General features: G+C 37.7%; 1 protein-coding gene across 3 annotated transcripts in view; it reads left to right on the top strand.

Moving 5' to 3' along the window:
* The window catches only part of sh3pxd2aa (SH3 and PX domains 2Aa), a 149,137-nt gene that overhangs the window by 9,187 nt on the left and 115,376 nt on the right, over positions 1 to 24,574 (top strand). For all 3 annotated transcript variants that reach the window (XM_065295397.2, XM_065295399.2, XM_065295396.2), the window contains exon 2: positions 17,813 to 17,893. In XM_065295397.2, coding sequence (XP_065151469.2) covers positions 17,813 to 17,893 — 81 coding nt within the window. The remainder of the gene's footprint in view (positions 1 to 17,812; positions 17,894 to 24,574) is intronic.

Raw genomic sequence — 24,574 nt, 5'->3', positions numbered from 1 at the left:
CCCCTTACATGGTAACATCGCCATCTACTGGCCTTGCATACCTAATACAGTGGCTTTATCCGTGTAAACACAGATGTTTTGCACGGCATTGTCGACATGAAATCTTTCATAAACACAAATGAAAAACGTTGCCTTTTTTCACTGCAGCTTTGTCGTGTAAACATTGCCTTAAGGAACACACATCATAAAATGGATAGCTTGAATGCACCGTAAGTTGCTCTAGATGATAGCATCTCCCAAATACATAAATGTAAATGCAAAATCATACAGTTTTGTGCTGAATGGACCATTGCACACCAGGTTTGACAAACATTATCAGCTGGAGCATGTCTTGCAACTGCTTGAACGTGCAAAAGCACACATTATGTGAGAGATGCAGCGGAGGGAAACTTTGTTTTTTCTCTGTTCCAAATTTGTATGACTTATAAGACTTTGAAATAGTGTGGACTGCTTTCACAATATAGCAGCATATAGGTTTACATGTTTCATTTTTTGCTGATATGTGATATGTTAAAATAACCCCCTTAAACCCCCTTCCTCCGCAAACCCTTAGATCCGAAATGTACAGATGTACAGACAAAGTGCATCCTGTCATTCATCGCCTGTCTTTAATTTCCATGTTTTCATTTCCCTTCTTCCTCTCCTCCTCTTATCTTGTTCCCTGTCCAACGTGTCATCTTGTAGCACTGAAGCTCATTGCCTCTTTCTGTAGAGTTGCTTTCTGCTTGCCGCCAGTAGTGGAATAAACTCGTATTTCCCTCATCATAAAGAACAAATGATCCAGAGCCGCTGGTGACAACATGTGTGGGCAGAAGTGAAGGCCCTGCCACAGAACAGCAGGCATCATGGGAAATGGGTTCCTCTCTCTGTGTAGTTAATGTCGCCCAAAAAGATCAGTTATACTGCAGGCGAATAGCGTGGGATACTTATCACAATTGCGTCATGTTTTCGGGACATTTGATGCATTTCGACAGCCTTGTTTCTATAGCATCTATGTGTAACGGATAAATTCTGGCTTTCTAAAAGAATAAAAGATGAAACATTGACCTGCTTGAAAAGCCATGTAGGTGTAATGGAGCTGATAAGTAGCAGAAAATTTTTCCTTATCAGACTATTCTGTCTGTCTGTCCCATTCAGTAGAATAGATGATGATCTTGTGATGAGGGATGAGGATTCACTTCCAGTTAAACTTAAGTGAACGTGTCTGACTTTTTTATTTTTAGAAAAATTCAGTAAATAAGCATAAAAGTTATGTTAATATTTTTTCAGTTCGTTCCTTAGTAAAAGCTTACAACATTTAGTTACCTTAATTGTTCTCCATTCAATGTGTGCCTCAAAGTCATAATTTATGCCGTTTGAAACACACATGATTGTTTATGTATTTAAAGGAGCTGTATGTAACATTGACTTCTAGTAGTTGAACTTGGTACCGCAGTCTAAATTCAAAATATTTGAGACGTTTTTTTGTCAATGACCCCCCTCTCTGGGGTTGCCGATACATACAGAAGATCAATTGGCGATTGAATTTATCTGCATATTGTTTACGTTTGCAATGTTTTTTTTCTGCAATTTTATAACTCAATCTGCAGCTAATTTTGGTGGTTGTGTCAACTGGAAGTCGCATTTATGGGCCATTATGGTCTCATTTAACCCCTTATCTGAAACTGTCCTGTGAGTTAACTAATATTTTGCATGTAAATTTTCATTTATCACAAAAAAAATTGGAATGGTCTAAGAATGTATTTTTCATATTTCAAAACATTTCAGCAGTAAAAATAATGCATTAACAGTAATTTATTAATTTGTGACAAGAGTATGCAGCAAACCGTTGACACCTAGTGGCCATTGCTGGTAAAACCACTAAAAGTGTGACACAAACCTCAATTTTTGTGATAATTTTATGTATAAAATATATATTTTATTGCATCATTTTTATTTATTACAATAAATGTAAACTGCTATAACATTTTTATTTGATATTTTCACCTCCAGACAAAAAAATTCTAGAGTTATATTAATTTGAAGGTGTACATAACCTTTTCACCCCCTTCCCACTCAAAAAGGCCTGCACCAGATAAGGGGGTTAAGCAACTGATAACTGGCAACCGAGCTGTCAAAAACACCATTGGGTAAATTGGCAGTCAGCAAGATCACACAGACAAAATCTATAACAAACATTAAACGGATGGCACATTTAAAAAAAATTATATTGTTTTTTTTAAAGAAACAGATACGTGAACTTAGCATTTTTCCTAATTATATACAAATATATTTAGTAGTTTTTGATTTAGTACAGTTAAAAGCCTACATACAGCTCCTACATTTATTTCAGACCTAAACGCTTGTATATTCCACCACTGTAAGGATATGTGTAATATCACACTTTTAAATTTCAGCAGTAATAATAATGAAGTGACAGTAAATTATTAATTTGTGACAAGAGTACGCAGCAAACCGTTGACACCTAGTGGCCGTTGTTGGTAAAACCACTGAAAGTGTAACACAAACCTCAATTTTTATGATAATGTTATGTATAAAATATACATTTATTGCATTATTTTTATTTATTACAATAAATGTAAACTGCTATAAAAATATTTAATATTTTCACCTCTACAAACTTCCATGAAACACTCCGTGTCTTCTTTAAAACAAGACCAAGATTAGGCTTATAGACCTAAAAAAATATTATATTAGTTATATTTATTTGAAACTGTACATCACATTTCACCTCCTTTTCATTCAAAAAGGGCAGCGCCAGATAAGGGGGATAAGCAAGCAACAATAATAACTTGCAAAAGAGCTGTCGAAAACACTATTGAGTAAATTGGCAGTGGGCGGGATTAAATAAATCTCTAATATACTTTTAAATATATTCTATGTACACATCAAAAGTGAATTTAATCATTACGTGAGTAGATTACATACAAGTCAATGCAAAATGCGGGCGGTGCAAATGACGCAAATTGGGCAATGCGTTTGCCGTGAGCACATGATACTCCCCTCAACTGCATTTTTTTGCGCAAGTTAAAAATGTATACTTGAGCGTAAAATTCACATGATGTGTTGTCGCGCAAGCCAATTATTGAAGAGCTTATTGACACGTCCAATTTTGTGAGAAAGATTGTTTTCCATTTATACTGTAATCTAGAGCAAGTAATGTCATGCGCATTTTTACTTCGTATTTGATGTGTACATACCATGATGACGCTCATCGGCTACACTGTTCTGTAGACATTTGGGGAGTTAAAGAACACCCTAATTGATCAATCAGAATAATATCATAGATTTTTCTGATGAATGCCTAATGTTTGAGTATGGGAGGATTTGGCTTTCAAAAAGGCCGGAGGTGATGATACTGAAAAGCTGACACGTTTGCTGAGTTGACACTTTTCATCTGCACTTCTCCAGGAAACAGTTCCCCTTCCTGTACCATATCCCTTCTGGAAGCTGGAAATCTGTTTGTTTGTGATTGTACGTAGGCAACAGGGTGGAAGAGGTCAAGAATAGATAGACATTGGCTCCGGGTCACTGGAAATGACCACCACGAAATGCAAAGTAATGAGAAATGATGTTGCAGGTTTTTTTGGGTTTCTTGATCACAATGATTAATCTGGAAACTCCCTTTCAACTTTTTTTCCTCTCCGTCAGCCTCGATCTACATCACATGTATTGTTTAATAAATTATTTACTGGAGGAAAATATCCCCTCAGAACCTCATTGCCAGTGGCTCCACCTACGGTTATGCAACTTAAACCAGGTAATAAACGTTCATCCGCGGAGACTCACAGTAGGGCGATGGTGCCAAATTTTTGCTCTTATGGAAATGCATTTGTAGGAACTGTAGGAGAAAGTGGGCTTGTAAATTTGTGGGTCTTATTTCCATACACTCTCTCATTCCTTTGTGTGGTTATGGTCTGTATTTTGTGTGGGCCAATATTAGTTTATACTGTAGCATTTTCATTAAAATTGTATTTGTCCAAACGTATGTTTAGAATTTGAATGTTTTGTTTAGACCAGATATCACGGATATCTTATAATGATTTTATGTTGTGGGAAATTTGAAGTATGGGCCGGCAGAAAATTTGTTAGTTAAGGTGGTAGGGTTGGGCGAGTGGTTCTCACGGACACGCGTTTTATCAACTGGCTATCCTCCAGACATGACGGCCACGTCTCTCATTTCGGCCGTGTGAAGCGTGTGCACGCTCACGGTGTGATGCGGGTCCACGCTATTCTCCGAGATGTTTAATCAACTGGCTAGTTATCCTTCAGACAGTGACGGTCCGAACTACGCCTTTCTCATTTCGGCCGTGTGGAGGGCGTCCGCGCTCGGGATGTGAAGCGTGTACGCGCTATTCTCCGAGATGCATTTGATGGCCATTTGTGCAGCAATTTTTTTTTGTTTTTGGACGACCTAGTTAAGGCGGTAGGGTTTCCAAGCTTAGGCGGGCCGCCTGAACTGAAATGTGCTGGGCCGGATTTTAATTTTGCCGTAATGATTCGGAATATCACAACCGTATTTTCAGTAAAGGAAAAGTGGTTGGCAGTTTGTTTGTTTATCCACAGCCTATTTTTCTGGCTAATGTGATGTTTTATCAGCTTGTAAGTGAAACAGCCTGAATGCAGATTATTACACTTGTATAAAAGATTTAAGGTGGGATTTATTTTGTGGTAAACTATCCATTTAATGTAAAACCTTAAACTTGTTCAAAGTCCTTAAAAAATGCTTTCACAATTTTTTTTGTACTTGCACATCACTTTATTTAACATTCAGTACAAAAATGGCCATTTTAAGGGTGTGAATACAGTATGGTCGGACATATGGTAGATGGATAGCATTTTATGTGTCTAGAAATAGTCTCTTAAGGCGGGGTTGTCTCATTTTAGTGGAAAGGCAGTCTACTTAAAGCCCCACCAATGCAGTTTAAACTTTCCTCATTTTTTTCTTTAAGACAAATCTGAAGACGGGGAGAACATAGCGAGTAAGTTTCTCTCTCTTTTCCTTTTCTGACTCTAAAGCCAACATCTGCAATCATTGAATTTCGTTTTTTTGTGTTTGTGTGCTTTTCGGACATAGAGTCTTTATTAGTAATGTGTGTGTTTACATAAAAAAGCTTTGGTTTTATATGAAATGCAGAGTTATTGTATACATCTCAAAATGTCCCGTGTTCAGAAGATTTAAGCTGGCATATGTTTATTTATGAATAGTATGGCAAAGTTTACATGTGGAGTTGCTTTGTCTATGAATGATGATGGTGGTGTTATCCTTTGCTTACTGCCTAGTTTCATATTTTGGAGATTATTGATGATTCACCGCAGGTGCTAAATTACTTTTGTATGTCAGATCCTGAAAACAAATGTGGGCTTTTCATTCTCTGCTGAGAAGTTAGAATGGGATGTTTTTTTGGGGTACTACTCTATGGCCTCCAGGTATCCAGCTGCTTTGTCTTAATCACGTTCAATGATTCTGTCATCAGATGACTGTTTTAGAAGAGAGAGGTCTCCATTGTACCGCATCTGTTCTCTTCTGTCTAAGTACACGTTGTTGGATTCTTTCCACAACAGTATTATTAAGAGGTTGTTCTTTCATAGCTAAAATCCATCTAAAAAATCGATCTGTCTAATCTATGACAGCTTTGTTTCAAATTTGTTTTTACATAACTTAAGAAAATAAATAGAATTTTTTTTATTTGCTGGCATACATAAAAAGATACAGCATACCTTTTGCAAATATTGACAAAAGAAAATGTGACCACCTTACTGCCACATTCACTTCAAAATGAATGTGTGTTAAAAGGTTTTCTAAACAGGAAAAAGACACTCTTAAGTCTTAAGTCATGCTATGAAAGCCACCCAACCACTGGGTTTAATTTAACTTATCCTGGATTGTTTCAACTCATAGATGGGTCAAATATTGTACAGGTAACACTTTTGGTTAATTTAAAGGGGACATTACACAAGACGTTTTAAAAATTAAAAAAAAATCTTTGGTGTCCCCACAATACGTATGTGAAGTTCTAGCTCAAAATACCCCATAGATAATTTATTATTCAGTCCTTCCAAAAAAAACACAGATTGGTTTTGTGATTGTTGCAGGCAAAAATCCTTGATCTTGCAGCACTTTTTCTCAAAAAAATGTGATGGAATACGCAGAATATTTATGCAATTTTATGCAATGAAAGGTGCCACTTGAGGTTGGTGGTATTCTTCCCACCTAGTTTGTGGCCACATTTACCGTCGTCTCCCATTATGCATTCCGTTTTTCTTTCTGATGGATTATACTGAAAGTCCGTAAATCATCTTGTCGTTTCCGTTTATTGGCGTCACCGCCAATGTCCTTTGAACTTGCCACAGCCGCAGGTGTGTTGTTGTTGTGTGAAATCTAGTGCGAGTGCGCGGTAGGCTTGGGCGGTATCCAAATTTTGATACCATCAAACCGCCTCTCTGTTTTACCCCGGTATACGGTATTACCGTATAAAATAATAAAAAAATATGACGTAATCAGACGGCGTCACTATAATGTTGGCTTGTGCCTAAACCCTTTAGAAACTGAATACCAAACACTAATACTGAAACAATAGCAATAATAACATGCACAACAATATTAACAAATTTTATTAGCAACAACTAGCAGTTTATAAAAATGTTAAATACAAAGGTCAAACAGAATGAACCAGTTGTCGGTTAAAAAAGTGATCTCTAAATTAGGCTATTATAGACAGTGGACTAAACGCGACTACAGTTAGCCATCTCATTCCAATTTCCAGGATTTTTTGTGTGAAGTGAACAAATCCCTCACACTCAATTTTTCACAACTCGCCTGTACCTATAAACCAATAAAAACATTTGTCGCAAGGTCATGGCATTTGGGTTCTGGCGCAAGGTCACATCGTTTCATGGACTCGCGTTGCATCAAGCTAAAATTTAATCAAAGCAACAGTCTCAGACTTGAAGAAAATTGCTGAACATTTAAACCTATTTCTGCACATTCCACCATATTTTAATGAAATAAAGTCCTCTTTCTGTTAACTTTTATTTTTGCATATTCCAGCATATAAAATAAAAATATTTTTGTAAAATCCAGCAATAAAATAATTAAAACAAAAGTCTTTCCTGATGGTATTCAGAATTATTAACATTCACGTCTTTTAACAGTAAAGTGCAGATTAAGTTTTGTTTTTGTAAATCATTAGACATTTTTACCACTTAATTAGGTTTTGCTTTGTAGAAAGCCTTTCTTTAAAGTTAATTTCGTTTTGTATAAATTGTGTCTTAATTTTAATAAATGTTTTATCAACCAATTGCACGTATTTAATAAGTTAAAAGCAAATAGATAATATAATAACCGTGACATGGAGGCGCCGGCACGGCGCGTTCGCTTGCATTGCATTGTTAACTAGAACGCACGGACCTCATCATAAATGAATGAAACTTTTTAATATCTTTGCTGCATTTTTCTAAAACAGACAAGGGCTTTCTCGTGGCTTGCATCAGCAAAGCATTGCATCGTCCATGTTGCACTTAACAGAAGTTAACACTAAAAAAGTAATAATTAATAATAATTATACAAAAGAGTTGTTCTAGTCGTTATTAGAAGGCAGTTAGACCTGCCTTGGCGGTGCGTCTTTAATGCATTCTGAAGGTGCCAGTTTTATCATGTTGCAGTCTATAAGGCAACATTCCGCATAAGATGGGTTTAGATTTGGAATTACATTACATCTACATTTTAGTGCTAACTGATAAGGTGATGATGATCATCATCTTTCTTTATTATTTTGAGCACTACCTCAAACTTAAGCGCCGTCTCTTCGGAGCTGTCATTTTCTTAAATAAGCCGTGGCAGTGTTTCAAATGAGCTTCTAATAAGACAAACGCCTTTATTTTCCACGCGATCACCTTACCAAAACCCTTTTGAAACTAAGGAGTCATTTGTCCTCTGATTACATACAAGCAGCATACAAGCTCCTCGGCGACGCGTTTGCGGGAATCATGTTTCGCATGAGCCGGAGGCAGAGCAGCAGAGAGATGCGACAGAGTTGCGAAATTGCAGGCGCGGCTCGAAATGGCTGTTATTTCAAACAGCGTAACTTGTTTTAAACTAATCAGTTAATGGCTCGGTGGTCGGTGAAGAAAATGTTTAGTTTTCGCCATCCCTAATTTAATATTTAATCCTTGTCTGCTATATAAGTTCATTGGTTTTTTTTAAAGGCCGGTATGGCGGTATAGAAATTGATACCTTTGCTATTTTTAGATCCCGCGGTATACCATATTACCGTATTACCGCCCAAGCCTAGTGCGCGGCATGGCGGCAGCCGGGTGGTGGGCGTACCCAAAACAAGGATTGGAAGCGGCAGCATTGCTGATACTTTTTAGCTAAAAACAGACAGATTTCATGCAAAATAGGCAGAAATGACATGCATTGTGAACGTCAGACTTATAATAATTTTCGTTCCGTCTCGTCTCGTCAACGAAAACTCGAAAGCATCTTGTCATGTTTTAGTCACCTTAGAGCCATTTTAAGCTAGTCATCGTCGCGTAATCGTCATAAAAAAAGGTGCGTCAACGAAATAATTTCATTATCATCATCGTTGATGAAAAAACACTGTTGGAGACCCAATTATAGCACTTAAACACGGAAAAAGTCAGATTTTCATGTTATGTCTCCTTTTACCAAGCAGTTGGGTTTGTCTATACACTCTTAAGCCCAGAGTATAGTCTGTTTTTTTACGCGCATGTTTGCAGACACAGTCGCACGTAGAACCTTGCAAAGTATAGTTTATTTGACTCGTACATGTACATAGCATTCAACGCATGTGCATTGCGCCAAAATGTAATGCATCTCCTGGGCTACGTACTACATTCTCCTGTAGGCGTATACGCGACCTACATGTACAATGTAACCCAGCGGTAACCCACTTCTGATGACAAAAAATGTGTCACGGACCCTCGCGTACACATAAAAATGGACTACACTTCAACATTTATACATGTTGGATTGTAATTTAACCTATGCTGAGTGGATTCAACCCAAAATGCTGGTTTGTTTTAACCCATTGTTGGATCCAATATAATCCTTTTCAGAGTTAATTTAACACAATTTGTCCCTTTCGGCCTTTTTTAGAATGTATTTTACCCAACCATGAGTTGTAACAACCCAGCATTTCTTAGAGTGTAGGCTATTTTTGGTGGTTGCCGGGTATTGCTGTGCAGTTTCTAGGGAGTTGCTGGATAATTGATTACTGCCCCACTTAGGCATGGGCCAGTTACCGGTTTCAAGGTATACAGAGGTTTTAAAGCAACACTAAAGAGTTGTTGGCTCTTTGCTCCCCCTACAGGTTAGAAGCGGAATTGTCCATTACCACTGTCGTAAATAATTTAGCCTACTGCAGCATAGCTGGGTCTGATTGGATTGTAGGTCTGCCGTAAAGCAGGTTTTTGTAGTTTTCACTCGAACTACAGGGCCGCGAGCCGACGGTTGGAAACTTCTTTAGTGCGGTTTTGGCCGATACAGGGCTGCAAAGCGAATGTGAAGGTGCCCTTCACACTGTTTCGAGTGGATGAACGACTGAAATGTTTTTGGAAACGTTATTTTAAGGTAAAAAAAACTCTTTAGTGTTGCTTTAAAGAGTCAAGATATCAAAACCACAAAAGTTTTCTGTGATACCGTTTCCAAGGTATGTTTACGTGTTTACGCAAAATTAATTAAATGACTATGTCATGTAATTGATTTGATGTTTACATTTAATATATATTACAAAAAATTATATTTTACAGAATATAATAATTTAAAGACTTTATTTTTACCTGGCATACATGTTATGTTGCATAAAAAATGTGTCCAATTACAAAGTACAAAGACTTCTGATAATAACGCATTTTAGTGTTGCAATGGCAATACCGCAACACTCTGAAACCGTGGTATTTTTCTTAAAGGATTAGTCCATTTTCTGAAGAAAAAAATCCAGATAATTTACTCACCACCATGTCATCCAAAATGTTAATGTCTTTCTTTGTTCAGTCGAGAAGAAATTATGTTTTTTGAGGAAAACATTCCAGAATTTTTCTAATTTTAATGGACTTTAATGGACACCAACACGTAACCCTTAACTCAACCCTTAATTTTTTTAACAGAGTTTCAAAGGACTCTAAATGATCCCAAACGAGGCATAAGGGTCTTATCTAGCGAAACGATTGTCATTTTTGAGAATAAAAATAAAAAATATGCACTTTTAAATCACAACTTCTCGTCTATGTGATGCGCCTCACGCAAAACGTCATCACGTCAAGAGGTCACGGATGATGTATGCGAAATTACGCCCCTGTGTTTACAAGTGTGGAGAAAGAGGACCGTCCCAATGTTGTTGTATGTCGAATTATATATTTTTTAATGTCTTTGTGTCAGTTTATTGTTTAAAATGGTCTGCAAATGTGCGTTTCACATATGTAACACTTGAACTTTCGACGTCACTACGCAATAATGTCACACAGCAGGAGGAAGACGAGAAGTTGTGGTTTAAAAGTGCATATTTTTTATTTTTCTTGTCAAAAATGACAATTGTTTTGCTAGATAAGACCCTTATTCCTCGTTTGGGATCGTTTAGAGTCCTTTGAAACTCCGTAAAAAAATTTTTTTAAGTGTTGAGTTAAGTATTACGTGTTGGTGGCCATTAAAGTCCATTAAAATGAGAAAAATTCGGGAATGTTTTCCTTAAGTATATTAAAGCAACACCAAAGAGTTTTTTTACCTTAAAATAACGTTTCCAAAAAAGTTTCAGTGGTTCATCCACTCAAAACAGGGTGAATGGCACTTTCACATTCGCTTTGCAGCCCTCTATCGGCCAAAACCGCACTAAAGAAGTTTCTAACCGTCGGGCAGTGGTCCTGTAGTTCGAGTGAAAACTACAAAAACTTGCTTTACGGCAGACCTACAATCCAATCAGAGCCAGCTATGCTGCAGTATTTACGACAGTGCTAATGAATAATTACGATTCTAACCTGTAGGGGAGCAAAGAGCAATAAGTCTCTAGTGTTGCTTTAAGTATAGCTTCGGTTATTGCTTTACTGAATGCTTTTTCTTTTTTCACCATACATCTTTTAAACCAAGGAAGAATGAAAGCAAACAGGCACGATTTGAGGATTTAGGCAAAGCAAGGCAAGTTTATTTGTATAGCACATTTCATACACACAGGTAATTCAAAAAACTTTGCATAGAAATGAGAAAACATGAGAAAAAAACTGTAAAAAAAGATATTTAAAATCACAATAAAACGAATATCATAGTTGTCCTAAGACAAGAATGGATGTGGTTCGAAAATTATAAGACAACTGTTATGAAAGGTTTTGATCTACATCAAATGTTGACTAGTGCATTTTGAAAAATGTTTGTAACCAAGATATTTGTATTTTGAAAAGTATTATTAATAGCCACAAATCTGGGGGCAATATTGACTTCCACAGTAGGACAAAATAATTCTATGGAAGTCAATGGTGCCCCAGATTTGTAGTTATTAATACTTTTCAAAATATCGTGAAACAACCTGAGTGTGAGTAATTATTTTATTTTTGTGTAAACTATTGCTTTAAAAAAATGATAGAATGTTCTTATTAGGGATGCTTAACGATTAATCGCGATTAATCGTTAGCAGAGTAAAAGTTTTTGTTTACATCATATATGTGTGTGAACTGTGTATAATAACTTTGTATAAATAAATGTACACACATGCATGTATATGTTTTAGAAATGTTCACATGTGTATATACATTTGTATATTTATGTATAATTTATATTATATATAAATATAAATACTTAATATATAATTTTTTTTTCTTAAAATTATACATGAATGTGTTCATATTCATATATATACATATTTATTATACACAGTTTACACACATATGTGATGTAAACAAAAACTTTTATTCTGCTAACGATTAATCGCGATTAATTGTTTAGCATCCCTAGTTCTTATGTATATCTGTCCGAATCATGATTTATTATAGAAGTTGTTTGTTGCAGTGTTTCCTCTAGGATTTTTTCCAGCTGTGGCGGCAGGGGGCGCCCATGATAATTATAAATGTACATTATTTTTTTTAATGTAGAAAATAGGCTACAGTAAACTAACATGTGTTTTTTATCATTTTCATGCTGTCATTTACTTTTCCTTATATTTATAGCATATTGCTTTTCTATGTTTGATCTAAACTGTATTTTCTTAAAAATACGTAAGTTTTATAGCTTCATACGGATCTTTCATTGTAGTTTTAATGTAGTGTGCAAGTTCGTGCTCGGGTTTAGCGTTACAGAGCTGTTGCAAAGTCACGCACAGTACTGTCTGATAATCCGAACCGCTGTGATTGACAGAACACCCGACATCAGCAGCAATTTATTCCACACCCGTGCTGTTTGACATAAAGAGCCCGACCCGGTCACACCGCAAATCGCGCAGTTATAGAAACCTTTATGCTCTTCGCAGACAGATCTTAAACACAAATAAGCACGGGGACATTTAAAAACTGTTACCTGTCGGAATCGAGTCGAATTCTGTTCTTGGATGTTAGAGCCGCAGTTCACGCTCGCATATTGAGTCCCGACCTGGATCTACAACGCATATAACACGTTAATATTATTACACCCGTTACATCAAATATTAGAAGTTTCACCCGCGGGTACCCCGACCCTGTTGTTTCGTCTGAAAACAGATGAAACAGTCTCACCGTCTGCCTCCAGTTTTTATTACCAACGTCTTCCACGGAAATAAGTTTTCTTCCAAACAGATTCGACTAATGTCTTGCAGTCCTATATGAGTTGTATTCAGTATTTAGCCTTTTGTTTTTGGACAAACATCTTATCATTTAATGTGAAACTTTGTGAGTGTCGATCTAAAGCACAGAAGATTGACTGACAGCTGAGCGGTCAGCAGCGCGCTGCGCTTATAGCCTATATTCTGAATAACTAATGGCCAGATAAGTTGATAATATGAGTACAGTGATTACAAATGAATGTCCAAAAATCTCGTAATATGTTAAATCGAAAGTTTAATCATGTCATTTCTCGCAGCCCCGCGCTGGGTCCGTGTATATGCGCCTGTGAACAGCATACGCGTGATGACCTTGCAACTTAAATTACCCTTAATTTATTGCCAGACAGATAAAAGTAAAATAAAATTCGAATCTGTAAATTGTGTATTTTTATTTATGTAAACTCACAATAAGGAGAAAACCTTGTGCTTATTTAAAATCATTAAAAACATGACGTGATTTTCTGCTGCTTTGGTTTAACAGCGCATCACAAAAAAAGAACAGAAACTCAAATCCTTTTTTTATTCGTTTTGTCAATCTGATAATTATAACATATTTCGTGTAGACTTATTTATTTTATTATTATTTCTCAAAACAGAGACGTAGCCTAATCATCATCCGTTGATTTAAATCTATTTGTGCATGAAACTAAACCCATGGGGGAAATTATGATATTTTAGGAGATTTATTTATAAATGAGTGAACAACGTGAATCCAGAAAGGAATTTTTTTCTTTCTTGCTGGGCGGACATTTCGGTATAGCTTTATTTATTTTGCGAGCTTCCGCCGCGGGTTTTGTCTAGAAGGGATACAGAAAATGCCAAACAGTTTAGGATTAGATTTGGAGGTAGGGTTTTTAGGATGAAAACAGCGGCTCTGGCTACATAAGATACACATACATCCTACAATCCTGTGAAATGTTGTGTTTAGAGGTGGGTTTGGGTGAAGGAATAGGATTAAACAGTCCTCATCCGGCGAGATTTCGTTTGCTGTATCCCTTCTATCCACAACCGCAGGCGTGGCGGGGATGTTTTAGGCGTGGCGGGCCGCCACGGTTGAATGCATATAGCGGAAACACTGTGTTGTTAAATTAACAAATGACTTATGTTCTGTTAGCTCACTTGGTTCTGTTTCAAAAGCACAGCCAAAGCTTTCAGAAAGGCTATTTTAGCTCTCCGGGATAGTGAAGTTGCGCTTGATATTTTGGGCGTGGGCTTTCGGCGATCCTATTTTCCACTGTGGTTGCCATGAGGACGGTTCCCTCGGCCAATCATGTCGGAGAGTTGATGAGTGTGCATCCTAGAAATTCACACACATACACGCAGGCACATTTGGGGTTGCCCTCTCCTGCGAAATTACAAATTACAGTCGGGCAAGGAAGGGCAGATTCAGCAACCAAACATGCCAGACCGGTCAAGGGTCTTTAAATAACTTCTGTAGGCAAACGCACACACACGCACCGAGTATCTTTTTAGCAGTCGCTCTCAAAGAAACATTCTCACACTCTCTATCTCTATCTATCACATTCACACACACCTCGGTTCGTACTCTTACTGTGTGTGATAAGCATGTATCTGTTTGGATAGCTGCACACACACACTGTGGGAAACAGCATGACGTGTTTAAGTCATGGTCTTTCCCAGCATTCAACTAACAGATGGAGCACTTTAACCTGGCACAATACAAATACTCACACAAGCATGGGCGATTTCCGTCTCGCAACACATTTCAGAGATTACTCTGTCTATGTGTCAAGCTCTACCACAGACATCTGTCTGTTTCGTATGATATCTGTCTTAATTCATTACCTATGAAACACCAAGCAGTTTCTCACTTTATGGACCATGACATAATCTTTGATACTCGACTGACTTCGTGCCGCCTCAGTTATGGGGATGTAGTAAATCAAACACTTTGCTTGTCTTATAATTGAGACCAGACTCAATTGGGCTTAATATATGTTGGAGAAGCCTACAAGCTAGACGTTCACACAACTATCAGCTTCACAATCATCTTGCTTTACTATTAGTTTGGGCTGGGTGGTATAGCGAGTTTTGTTTATATATCGATATTTTTGCTACAAATACATGATAAAAGAAACACATTTTATTTTCATCACACGTTTTAAAAACGAACTTTGCCTATTCATAGTATTAGTTTGAGTATTTCAGTTAAATCTTGAAATTATATTTTTGAAATTTTTGTGATTTTTTTTCACAATCATGGTAGCCGTAGCTTTTTGCTTATTGTTACTAGCATTGTGTATCGGCAAGAATCGTACTATATGATGCGTATCACGATATGTGGTTTGCGATGCAGTATGTTGCGGTACATTGCGGTTAGGGGTGGACGGTATGAACCAAAAATTCATTTAGCGGAAAAAGTCATTTTATTTCACAGTAAAGGTAGGACTGTCATGGCTATGAAATTTTGGCTGACGGTTAATTGCCTGATAAATTGTTACGATTATGACAATTAATTGCCTGTTTCTTGCTTTAACATTTAATTCATTTTATGTTTTAAATAAAAAATTTTGTTTGTTCATGAAATAATTTTAACACATTTTTGTGTTTATTCATATTAGTAATGGACCACATGTCTGTAGTGGCTGCAAAAAAAAATCAGTTCCTTACAGATCTTTAAGAAAAGCATCCTTCACTTCTCTAAATTTGGAAATGTAGTTTACTTGGCATGTCATACTACTTATCAAAGTTTTGCAGCATTTTTTTTAAATGCAATTTTTCCACTGTATTGAATAAGGGTGTCAAGATTTTTTTGTTATTTTTGCTTACTGTTTATAAATACTTTGTATTTGGTAGTGATGCGCCAATAATCGGTATCAGTCGACATAAGCACATTTTTACACCGATAGTTTAAAGTTGCCACGAAAATAAAATGAAAAACTGTAATTTGTTTTGGATTATTGTCGTATTTTTTTTTACAAGTGACTTATCTGTGATCTTTATTATTTAAAAAATAATTATTGTCCCCTCATAATCTTTAATCAAAAATGCAAATCTCCTCCCCTTTCTCGAAACGATCTCTCTTTACTCCCGGTCATATGGTATGGCAGGTGGGCGGGGTTCGAGAGAAGATCGCTTCGATTAGCAATTAGCATCACGACCCAACATTAAATGATCCAATCAGATCTCGATGGACAAATTCAAATCCAGCCCTGCCTTATTTCATTTCAAAAGCTAGTTTCTCTCGGATATACGACGCCACCACGGGGAAAATAAAGCCAATCGCTACTTCCGTTTCATGGGGACTTTGAAAACAGCCGATAGGCATGGCAAATATATCCTGTCAATCAAAAGAGAACAGGAAAATGCAATAAAATTGAGCTCTGTGCAATTAATTTTCCTATGCTTATTGATACTAGCATTGTGCATCGGCAGGAGTCTCGCTATATGATACATATCACGATGAATGACTTGCGATGCAATCTGTTGCGACACTGTAAACCGAGGTGATTTATTGGTATATTTCCTGTTTTAGGAATAGGATATAATTTTAGGAAAGCTGTCATTGAGAATAAACCACCGTATGCAAAGCGTAGCAAAAACTTTTTGCCACTGTTGAAGTCAAGATAAGAATGCTATCTTGTGGTCAGGATGTAAACTCCAAATGAAACAATTGCCATGATTGTATGATTTTTTTTTTTTAATCGACTTTTTTCTTGTGAGAATGAATTTGAACTCTGTGTATAGAAAATGTAAAGAAACATCACTAGTTTCAATATTAATGGTCATTATTTGAATGAATAACATTTAATCTTTAGAAAATGTACTCTTTAGAATTTAGTTAATGCAAGTTAATATAACCACCAAACTATTGGTATCGGCAGATATCACTCTGAATAGTTGGCTATCGGCATTGGTGGAAAATGTTTATCTCTCTTGTGTTTGGACATTCTACTTTTTTGACACACTTTTTTCAAGCACGGTGTAGAAGTGAAGTATGCATGCTTGGACATGGGGCTTTGAAAGACTTGACATAACAGATCAGAGTCAGACCCTTCAGAGATGTCAACACACTGCAGGCTGGGGCGAGATAATGTTTGAATTTGCCTTATTGGACAAATGAGGTGTTTATTTGAAAGGTTTATTCCCAGAGATGTGCGGTCAGAGTATCACAGTGAAATGAGCCTGTTAGGCATATTACACACTTACTAGATGTACTCGCTGAGAGTAAATGTGCTGAATGTAGATCACATGTATCCTTCAGTTACCCAATAAAAGCAAAGTTGGTTGTGTGTGTAAACAATACAGACATTTGTTTGTATGTTGATGCTAGCCAGTACGTGTATCTCATCTATGGATTGTTTTGATTAGCAGTAGAACTAGGTCAAGTCACTTGTAAAGTTGGATGAGTTGGAAATGGGTTTATAAATGACTTCAAATGTGAAAGTGTTTTATTCGAACAATAACTATAAAGTTTTACAAAGTTCTTTCTTAATTTAAGAATGTAGTGGAGTCCACAACACAACTAAAACTTTACAGATGAACAGTGCTTTTGAAACTCAAGCAATACTCTTTATTAGGAGCGGTTACTAATGACGACACACATTTCATCATGAATGACAAAGTGCATGCATCCTGTGTTAAAAGAACAAAGGAAAGCTAGGGGTGCAGGGCACAGTGACCCTGTAGTTGTCCCATTGGAATGACGTTTCGGGAACGGGAATTTCCCTGTGCACACTTAACGTTCTGGTCCTGATGATGTCATGTCGTCTTTTGGTGACCTTCATTGCTTGTGCAGGACAATAGAGGTGGATTTGACAGAAACCATACGTTTGCAGGAAAAACTTCCTGACTAGACCGTGGTGTTTCCTGACCACACCATGCTGCACAGTGATCTTTAAACAAAGACTTAAAGGGACAGTTCTCGAAATCCTGTTTCTTGCATTGTGCATTGTGTATATCAGAATTAATATACGAGTATGTCTTATAATGCAATGACATTAGGGTTGTAATGGAAGATGTATTTATCATGTAAATTTCTCTCTTTTTAGGTGTATCTCATCAATGTCACATACTCCGACTCCTCCTCCCACATCATCTATAGAAGATACAGTAAATTCTTTGATCTTCAGGTAAGTAATGTTTACTATTGATTTGGTTTTCTTATTGGTTCTTGTCCACTAAGGATTCACTGCTTGATGTGGATGATGGCCAACTTGCCATCCAACAGCTGACTAATTGATGAATAACTAGTTTTCAGGCATTTTATTCTGCAGGTTTTAGATAAATTTAATGGTGGTGCTGTGGAGTGGATGATTTAAGATGATGATGTAGATTGGTTAAAGTTGTTTTAGCTTGGTGGGCCTTAGTACTATTCTGATGACGAAATATGCATCATGTGCACTTGTATACATATGTGTAAAAACTGGACTATACTTCCATCTTAACATTACATTCACACAGGGGGTCAGTGTTAATGGGTGACATTATGCGTTGCTGAACTGAATTGTGGATCCTTCGGCGGGGTGTCACTGGGGCAGTGTCTCTGGCGTGCTGCGTCACGGGCGTGCTGCGTCACGGGCGTGCTGCGTCACTGGCGTGCTGCGTCACTGGCGTGCTGCGTCACTGGCGTGCTGTGTCACTGGCGCTGTGTTACATGGTGTGTTGTGTCACTGGCGTCCTGCGTCACTGGCATGCTGTGTCTTTGGCGTGCTGCGTCACTGGCGTGCTGCGTCACTGGCGCTGTGTTACGCCATTGGCGTTCTGCGGCACTGGCGCTGTGTTACAGCACTGGCGTGCTGCATCACTGGCGATCTGTTACGCCACTGGCGTGCTGCGTCACTGGTGTGCTGCGTCACTGGCGCTGTGTTACAGCACTGGGGTGCTGCGTTACTGGCGCGCTGCGTCACTAGCGCTGTGTGGTATGCTGTGCTGTGTCACTGGCGTGCTGCGTCACTGGTGTGCTGCGTCACTGCATGCTGCGTCACTCAGGTGCTGCGTCACTCAGGTCCTGCGTCACTGGCACGTTGCGTCACTGGCGCTGCATCACTGCCGCTGTGTTATGTCACTGGCGTGCTGCGTCACTGGTTTGCTGCATCACTGGGGTGCTGCGTCACTGGCGTGCTGCCTCACTGGTGTGCTGCGTCACTGGCGTGCTGCATCACTGGCGTTGCTTGCTGCAGAAGTTGAACATTTCTCAACTTTTCAAGCTCCAAAGCAGGCATCAGCCAATCTGATCACCTTATGAAAATAACCTAGTGCAGACGCTAGCCAATTACGTTTATGCAAGACAGGAGAACAGAGGAGCATGCGTTACGGTCCAATGTGATTGGCTGTTGTCATTATGATGATTGCATCAGGACCAGGCTTCATAAATCCCCCCCCCCCCGCCAAGTTTAAACGCTCTGAATGTACCGTAAGAGTGCTGCGCAGTGATACACAAAAATCGTAAGTGCAGCTGTCACTGACCAATCAGAATCAAAGACTGGAACTTGTTTTAGTTGTTTTAGATTCAGCTACTGCCAAAATGCATCTAAATAAATAATAAAGGTTAAATAAACAACCTAATGCTGTTTAATGCAGCGTGCATTAAAGGCCTCAGTCATGGGCTTTGCTAGAATGACATTTATGGCTGTATTTTACACAATAAAAGACTTACTCAATGATGGAGCTTTAATGTTAAGATCTCAGGACACCTCCGCCAGGAACAGTATTTACTTTGGAAGCAGAACGGAGGAAAGCGGAGCGTTCACACACGTCCTTTCAGGTGCAGATGGGCCTCTCAGTAAAGTCTTGGAAAAAACATAGAGAGTGGGTGTTTGTGGATGACTAAGCACATTTAGTTGCAGTGTAAGCATGTCTGTTTGAACATGTATTAAAAACATGTTACTACAGCCCTGCATATTTGTTTTGTGTATATAAATAGCAAAGTAGTACCCATACGGTTTATAGTATTCCCATACTTTTTTTTAAATGCATGAATGCGTAATGATGAAAAGCAGCCAATTGGAGCCCAGCATGAACTTCTTCAATACTCTAAAAGGTGCATTGTGTAACTTTTAGAAGGATCTCTTGACAGAAATGCTATTTAATATACATAACTGTATTATCAGTGGTGTATAAAGACCTTACATAATGAACTGGTTTGTTTTTATTACATTACTATGAACCGTTTTTCTATCATTATCTACATACAATGCGGGTCTCCTTGCATGGAAGTCGTTTTCATGTTTCTACAGTAGCCCTAAACGGACAAACTGCTGCACAGAGTGCATTTCTTCCCTACGTTGTCTCAGATGACGACATGTTTGTCCTATGGTGGCTACCGTAGCTTTACTATGAGTTTCGAAATTGAGGGGTGAGCTGTGGACTGAGCCGTTTGTTGCAGTTAGCAATCTCACCACTAAAAAAACCCACACCGGACCTTTAAAAGTAATCTCAGGGTAAAGCTTTAATGCTGCGTTCAGACCAGCCGCGGTAGAGGCGTCAAGCGCAAGTGATTTCAATGTTAAGTCAATGTGAAGACGCGTTGGTGCGCGTCTGGAGGTCTCGCAGCGCAAATGAGGCGTTTACATTGCAAAAAAACGATTATACCCTTATTATACCATGGTTTTGCAAAATAATGTTTTTGTGCTTTTTTAAAAGCTTTTTAGGATCTCTGTAGGGTTCAGAGTTCTCCTCCAGACTCTGTTAGGGAGATTAGTCTTTTATCAAAAGACTTCAGTGTTTAACTTAGACGGTAAGGGCGGCCATCTTGTGTGCAGGGCATCGGGGTGAACTCAAAGCCTCTATTGATAAACCGAGATGGCGAAACCAAGCCAGCCAGTCAGTCAGTTCCCTCCTCCCCAGTTCCTTCCTCCCCGTATGGGATAACGGCAGGTAGGAAAACAAACAAAAGGAAGAAGGATGAACCTTAAGCAGCTGTCAACATCTGGGATCATTTTAAAAGTATAAATAATGCATTCGGCTGTGCTGACAGCAGGTTTGAGGTTATGGCAACTTTTAGTAAATAAGAATTGAATCTTTGCTTTGTGGGATCTGATCCGTTGTGCAGAATTCAGGAGCTGTGCAGGTTGAATAGGATGCTCTTATTAGCCCTGTGCTTCAGTTATTGAATCATGGCATGGCAATACACATTTGGCAAACTTGTGTCTATAAATTTGTGTCATGAACAACAACACTGTTACAGCCAAGCACATGTAGGCAGACAACTCGATCTCCCTAATAATAAGTGTGTCGTAGGGAATTCAGTATGCAGAGATAAACGACATCATGTAGCTTAACCATGATTCCTTACAGGTTAGCATCAGTAGTCCTCTTAATGCACATGTAGTCAATAGTAATATTGTCAATAGTGTACCCTTGTAAGACTTTTCATTGAAAGCTTATAACACCCTTCATTTCAACCACAACTCGCCGGGAAGCTTTCGTTTATTTAATTCCCAGCGTTGCTCTTGCAGTGTTGCGGTTACTAGCTGACATAGTGAAGCTTGTTTTTTCTTTATAAAGCTAGCAGGCAATGTTCAGTGTGGTTTAAAGAGAATCAGGGACCTATTAAGCGCTTGGTCAATGTGTCCAAGGATGCTTATACTGGCCGACTGTTGTGCGTTTGAACAGACATAAATCCAGAAAGAAATCATACTGTGTTGTTGTTTGCACACTTTTGGTTAGCATTACCATGTTGCATACATTTGGTCTTCACTCAATACCAAATAAGTGAACTTTTGTGACATATATCATTTTTAAAGGGGTCATATTATGATTTTTTTCAAAGATGTAAAATAAGTCGGAGTACGTATGTTAAGTTAAAGCTAAAAATACTCCACAGGTAATGTATAATAATAGCATGTTACAATGGCCACTTTGTAGGTGTGAGCAAATATGTGCTGTTTTCGGGTGTGTCCTTTAAAATGCAAATGAGCTGATGAAATGCAAACACTGATTGCAATGATGGTGGTTTGTTGAAATTAAAACTCAATTGTCCTGTGAATTATTGTTTTTCTATCTGCACTAAATGGCAGTGTCGTTGTTGGATAGTGCAGATTAAGGGGCGGTATTATTGTAATTGGACTTGCTTACACATTACAAAACAAGCGAAATCTGAACAACCTATTTTTTACATGCTTGCAGAGAATGGTTTACAAAAAATAAGTTACTGGGTTGATCTTTTTCACGTTTTCTAGTTTGATAGAAACACTGGGGACCCAATTATAGCACTTACACATTGAAAATGTCAGAGTTTCATGCTATGACCCCTTTAAAAGTTTTTTACACACACATACACTGGCACCTGGTTAAACAGTGTTTAACCATTCCCTAATGCTTCACAGTTAATTTAGAGTAAAATCATGCATGCTGACCAAGAATAAGATCTCATGCTTTCATTTGGCTAGTTTCCTGTTAGCTTAGCAAAGTTCTTAAAGGTCATGTTCTTCCTGATCCCATTTTTCAAACTTTAGTTAGTGTGTAATGTTACTGTTAGAGCACAAATAATACCTGTAAAATGATAAAGCTCAAAGTTCTTTCCCTGCTAAAAAAACCCCCAGCATCAAACCAGCATGGGAATTATGCTGGTCTATGCTGGTTTGATGCTGGTTTAGCTGGTGGTCACCAGCATACCAGCACCAAAACACAACATATGCTGGTCTTGCTGGTATGACCAGCATGGGATTCTGGTGCTAATGCTGGTTTGGTGCTGGTATAGCTGGTGCTAATGCTGGTTTGGTGCTGGTTTAGCTGGTGCTGGTGCTGGTTTAGCTGGTGTTCACTAGCAAACCAGCACCAAAACACAACATATGCTGGTCTTGCTGCTATGCTGGTTTTTCAGCAGGGCTACATAAATCCCAAAGAACAAAATGAAGTCCCATCCTACATGTCCCATTAAAGATGCCAACAGCCAAAAAAGACTAAACTGGCAAGTTTGATGGACTGAAGTGTCTATGTGATTGTACAAACTATGTTTACTGTGGTAACCTTGTAGACAATAAGTTTATTAAATGTAGTAGGAGTAATACAATCTGCTTCATTTTTATTGCAACAACAACGAGTTATAGTTACAATGAAACACGGCCCTGTTGGTTCTAACTGTGGTTTCTATAAATAACACTGTTGAACGCAGTTAAGCTATGGTTCCTGTGCGGGAATTGTAGTAAATTTTCATAAGAGATGGGTGTATTCTTGGATGTTTATTAGGAAACCTGTATTGTTTGTACTTCTAGGTTCTTGTTTGAAGTTCCAGGTCTATTTAGTCATCTCAGTTCTCTGTGGAACAACCACCCACAAAGCTTGTGTATAGCTAACTCACAGTAAAAACACATCAAAGAAATTTTAAACACCGGCATTGTAGCAATTCATTGAAGTTGGGATGCTAAGAAGCTTCTCTTACGTTTCTCTTTCCATAGTATATGCCAAAACCTCAGTCTTGTGAGGATGTAGAGGTACATAATGAAGTATTGTGAGATGAATAGTAAAGCGTTGACCTCTTCTGGTTAGGTTACTCCTCTCATACTCTTTTGAGGAGGTGGGTGTGTCTCATTGTCAAGTATTCTGGCTGTGCTCCATTACCGAATTAAGCCTAGGTCCTCATCTGATCGTGCAGCACTGCAGGCTGTACTGACATCTGCATAATGTAGGAGGTGATTCATGCTGTTTTCACTCTAAATGTGTTTTTTTTTCATAGCTTTTAGGGTTTTTTCAGGCTGTTTTGGGGAAGATTTCTGGATACGATAAAATTATAGAGAGACAAGGTCACCTGGTCATGAAACTTGCACTGTTGGCTTTCCTAAAAAAAGTGGTGTGTCTCTAAATTCTTTCACTTTAAGACATCACAGATTTGTGTACATAGGTAACCAATGCCTAAAGAGAATATATATAGTTTTGCATACACTCAAAAAAATGAACTTGGTTGGAGTCAGTTTTACTAAATAATTTCTTGTTCACTTTACTTAACAAGCACAAGTAACGGCATATGATTAATTAAACTTAGTAATTTCAACAAAAGACTGTGTCTTGTCAGCTTTACTCCAAAATTATTTGTTCAGCCAATAAAACATTGTTGCGTAAAAGTAACAGATTAATAAAACCAATACAGACTTGCATCTCATTGGCTGATGATGCTGCAGTGTACTATGGGTAAATTGTTGTTCTGGCAGAATTGTTGTACCCTCTTGCAAAAGTGTAGCACGATTAGATAGGTACCTGAGTAATAAGTGGCCAAGTATTAGTTAATTAACTTGTTCTGATATATTTTAGAACAAAACAAACCAACAAACGGTTTGAAATGTTACATTGCATTTCAAATATGTTTATGATATGTTTGATAAACTGTAATTAAATAAAGGTTGTATTGAGCAGCTGCACTCTGATTGATTGATTCGTTGTTATGGAGTTATTAAATCATTATTTTTTTCATCAATTAAATGTTTCATAATAGTGACTTTACTAGGATTTCTTTAGTCCATGTAACATTTAAATTGTCAATTTTACACAAACTTTTTTAGTAAATACAACTTAAATTTTATTTGTTGACATTACTTAACAAAGCTATGTGGAACTCACTTGACGAAGGTTTTTTAAGTAAATCCAACTTTTTATTTTTTTGAGTGTATGTTGAATAAGAAATTTTTAGGATGTACACTGCAAAAAGTTATTTTCAAGAAAAAAATTCTTTGTATTTTTGTCTTGTTTTTAGTTAAAATATCTAAAAATTCTTAAATTACGATTTTTTGATGAGCAAAAATACCCAAAAATAAGTCTAGTTTTTAGGCCAAAAACATAAAATTTAAGTGATTTTGTGAATAAAACGAGCAAAAAAT

Source organism: Paramisgurnus dabryanus, chromosome 4, assembly GCF_030506205.2.
Source record: "Paramisgurnus dabryanus chromosome 4, PD_genome_1.1, whole genome shotgun sequence".
Lineage (NCBI taxonomy): Eukaryota > Metazoa > Chordata > Actinopteri > Cypriniformes > Cobitidae > Paramisgurnus > Paramisgurnus dabryanus.
This window is presented reverse-complemented; position numbering and strand designations above follow the sequence as displayed.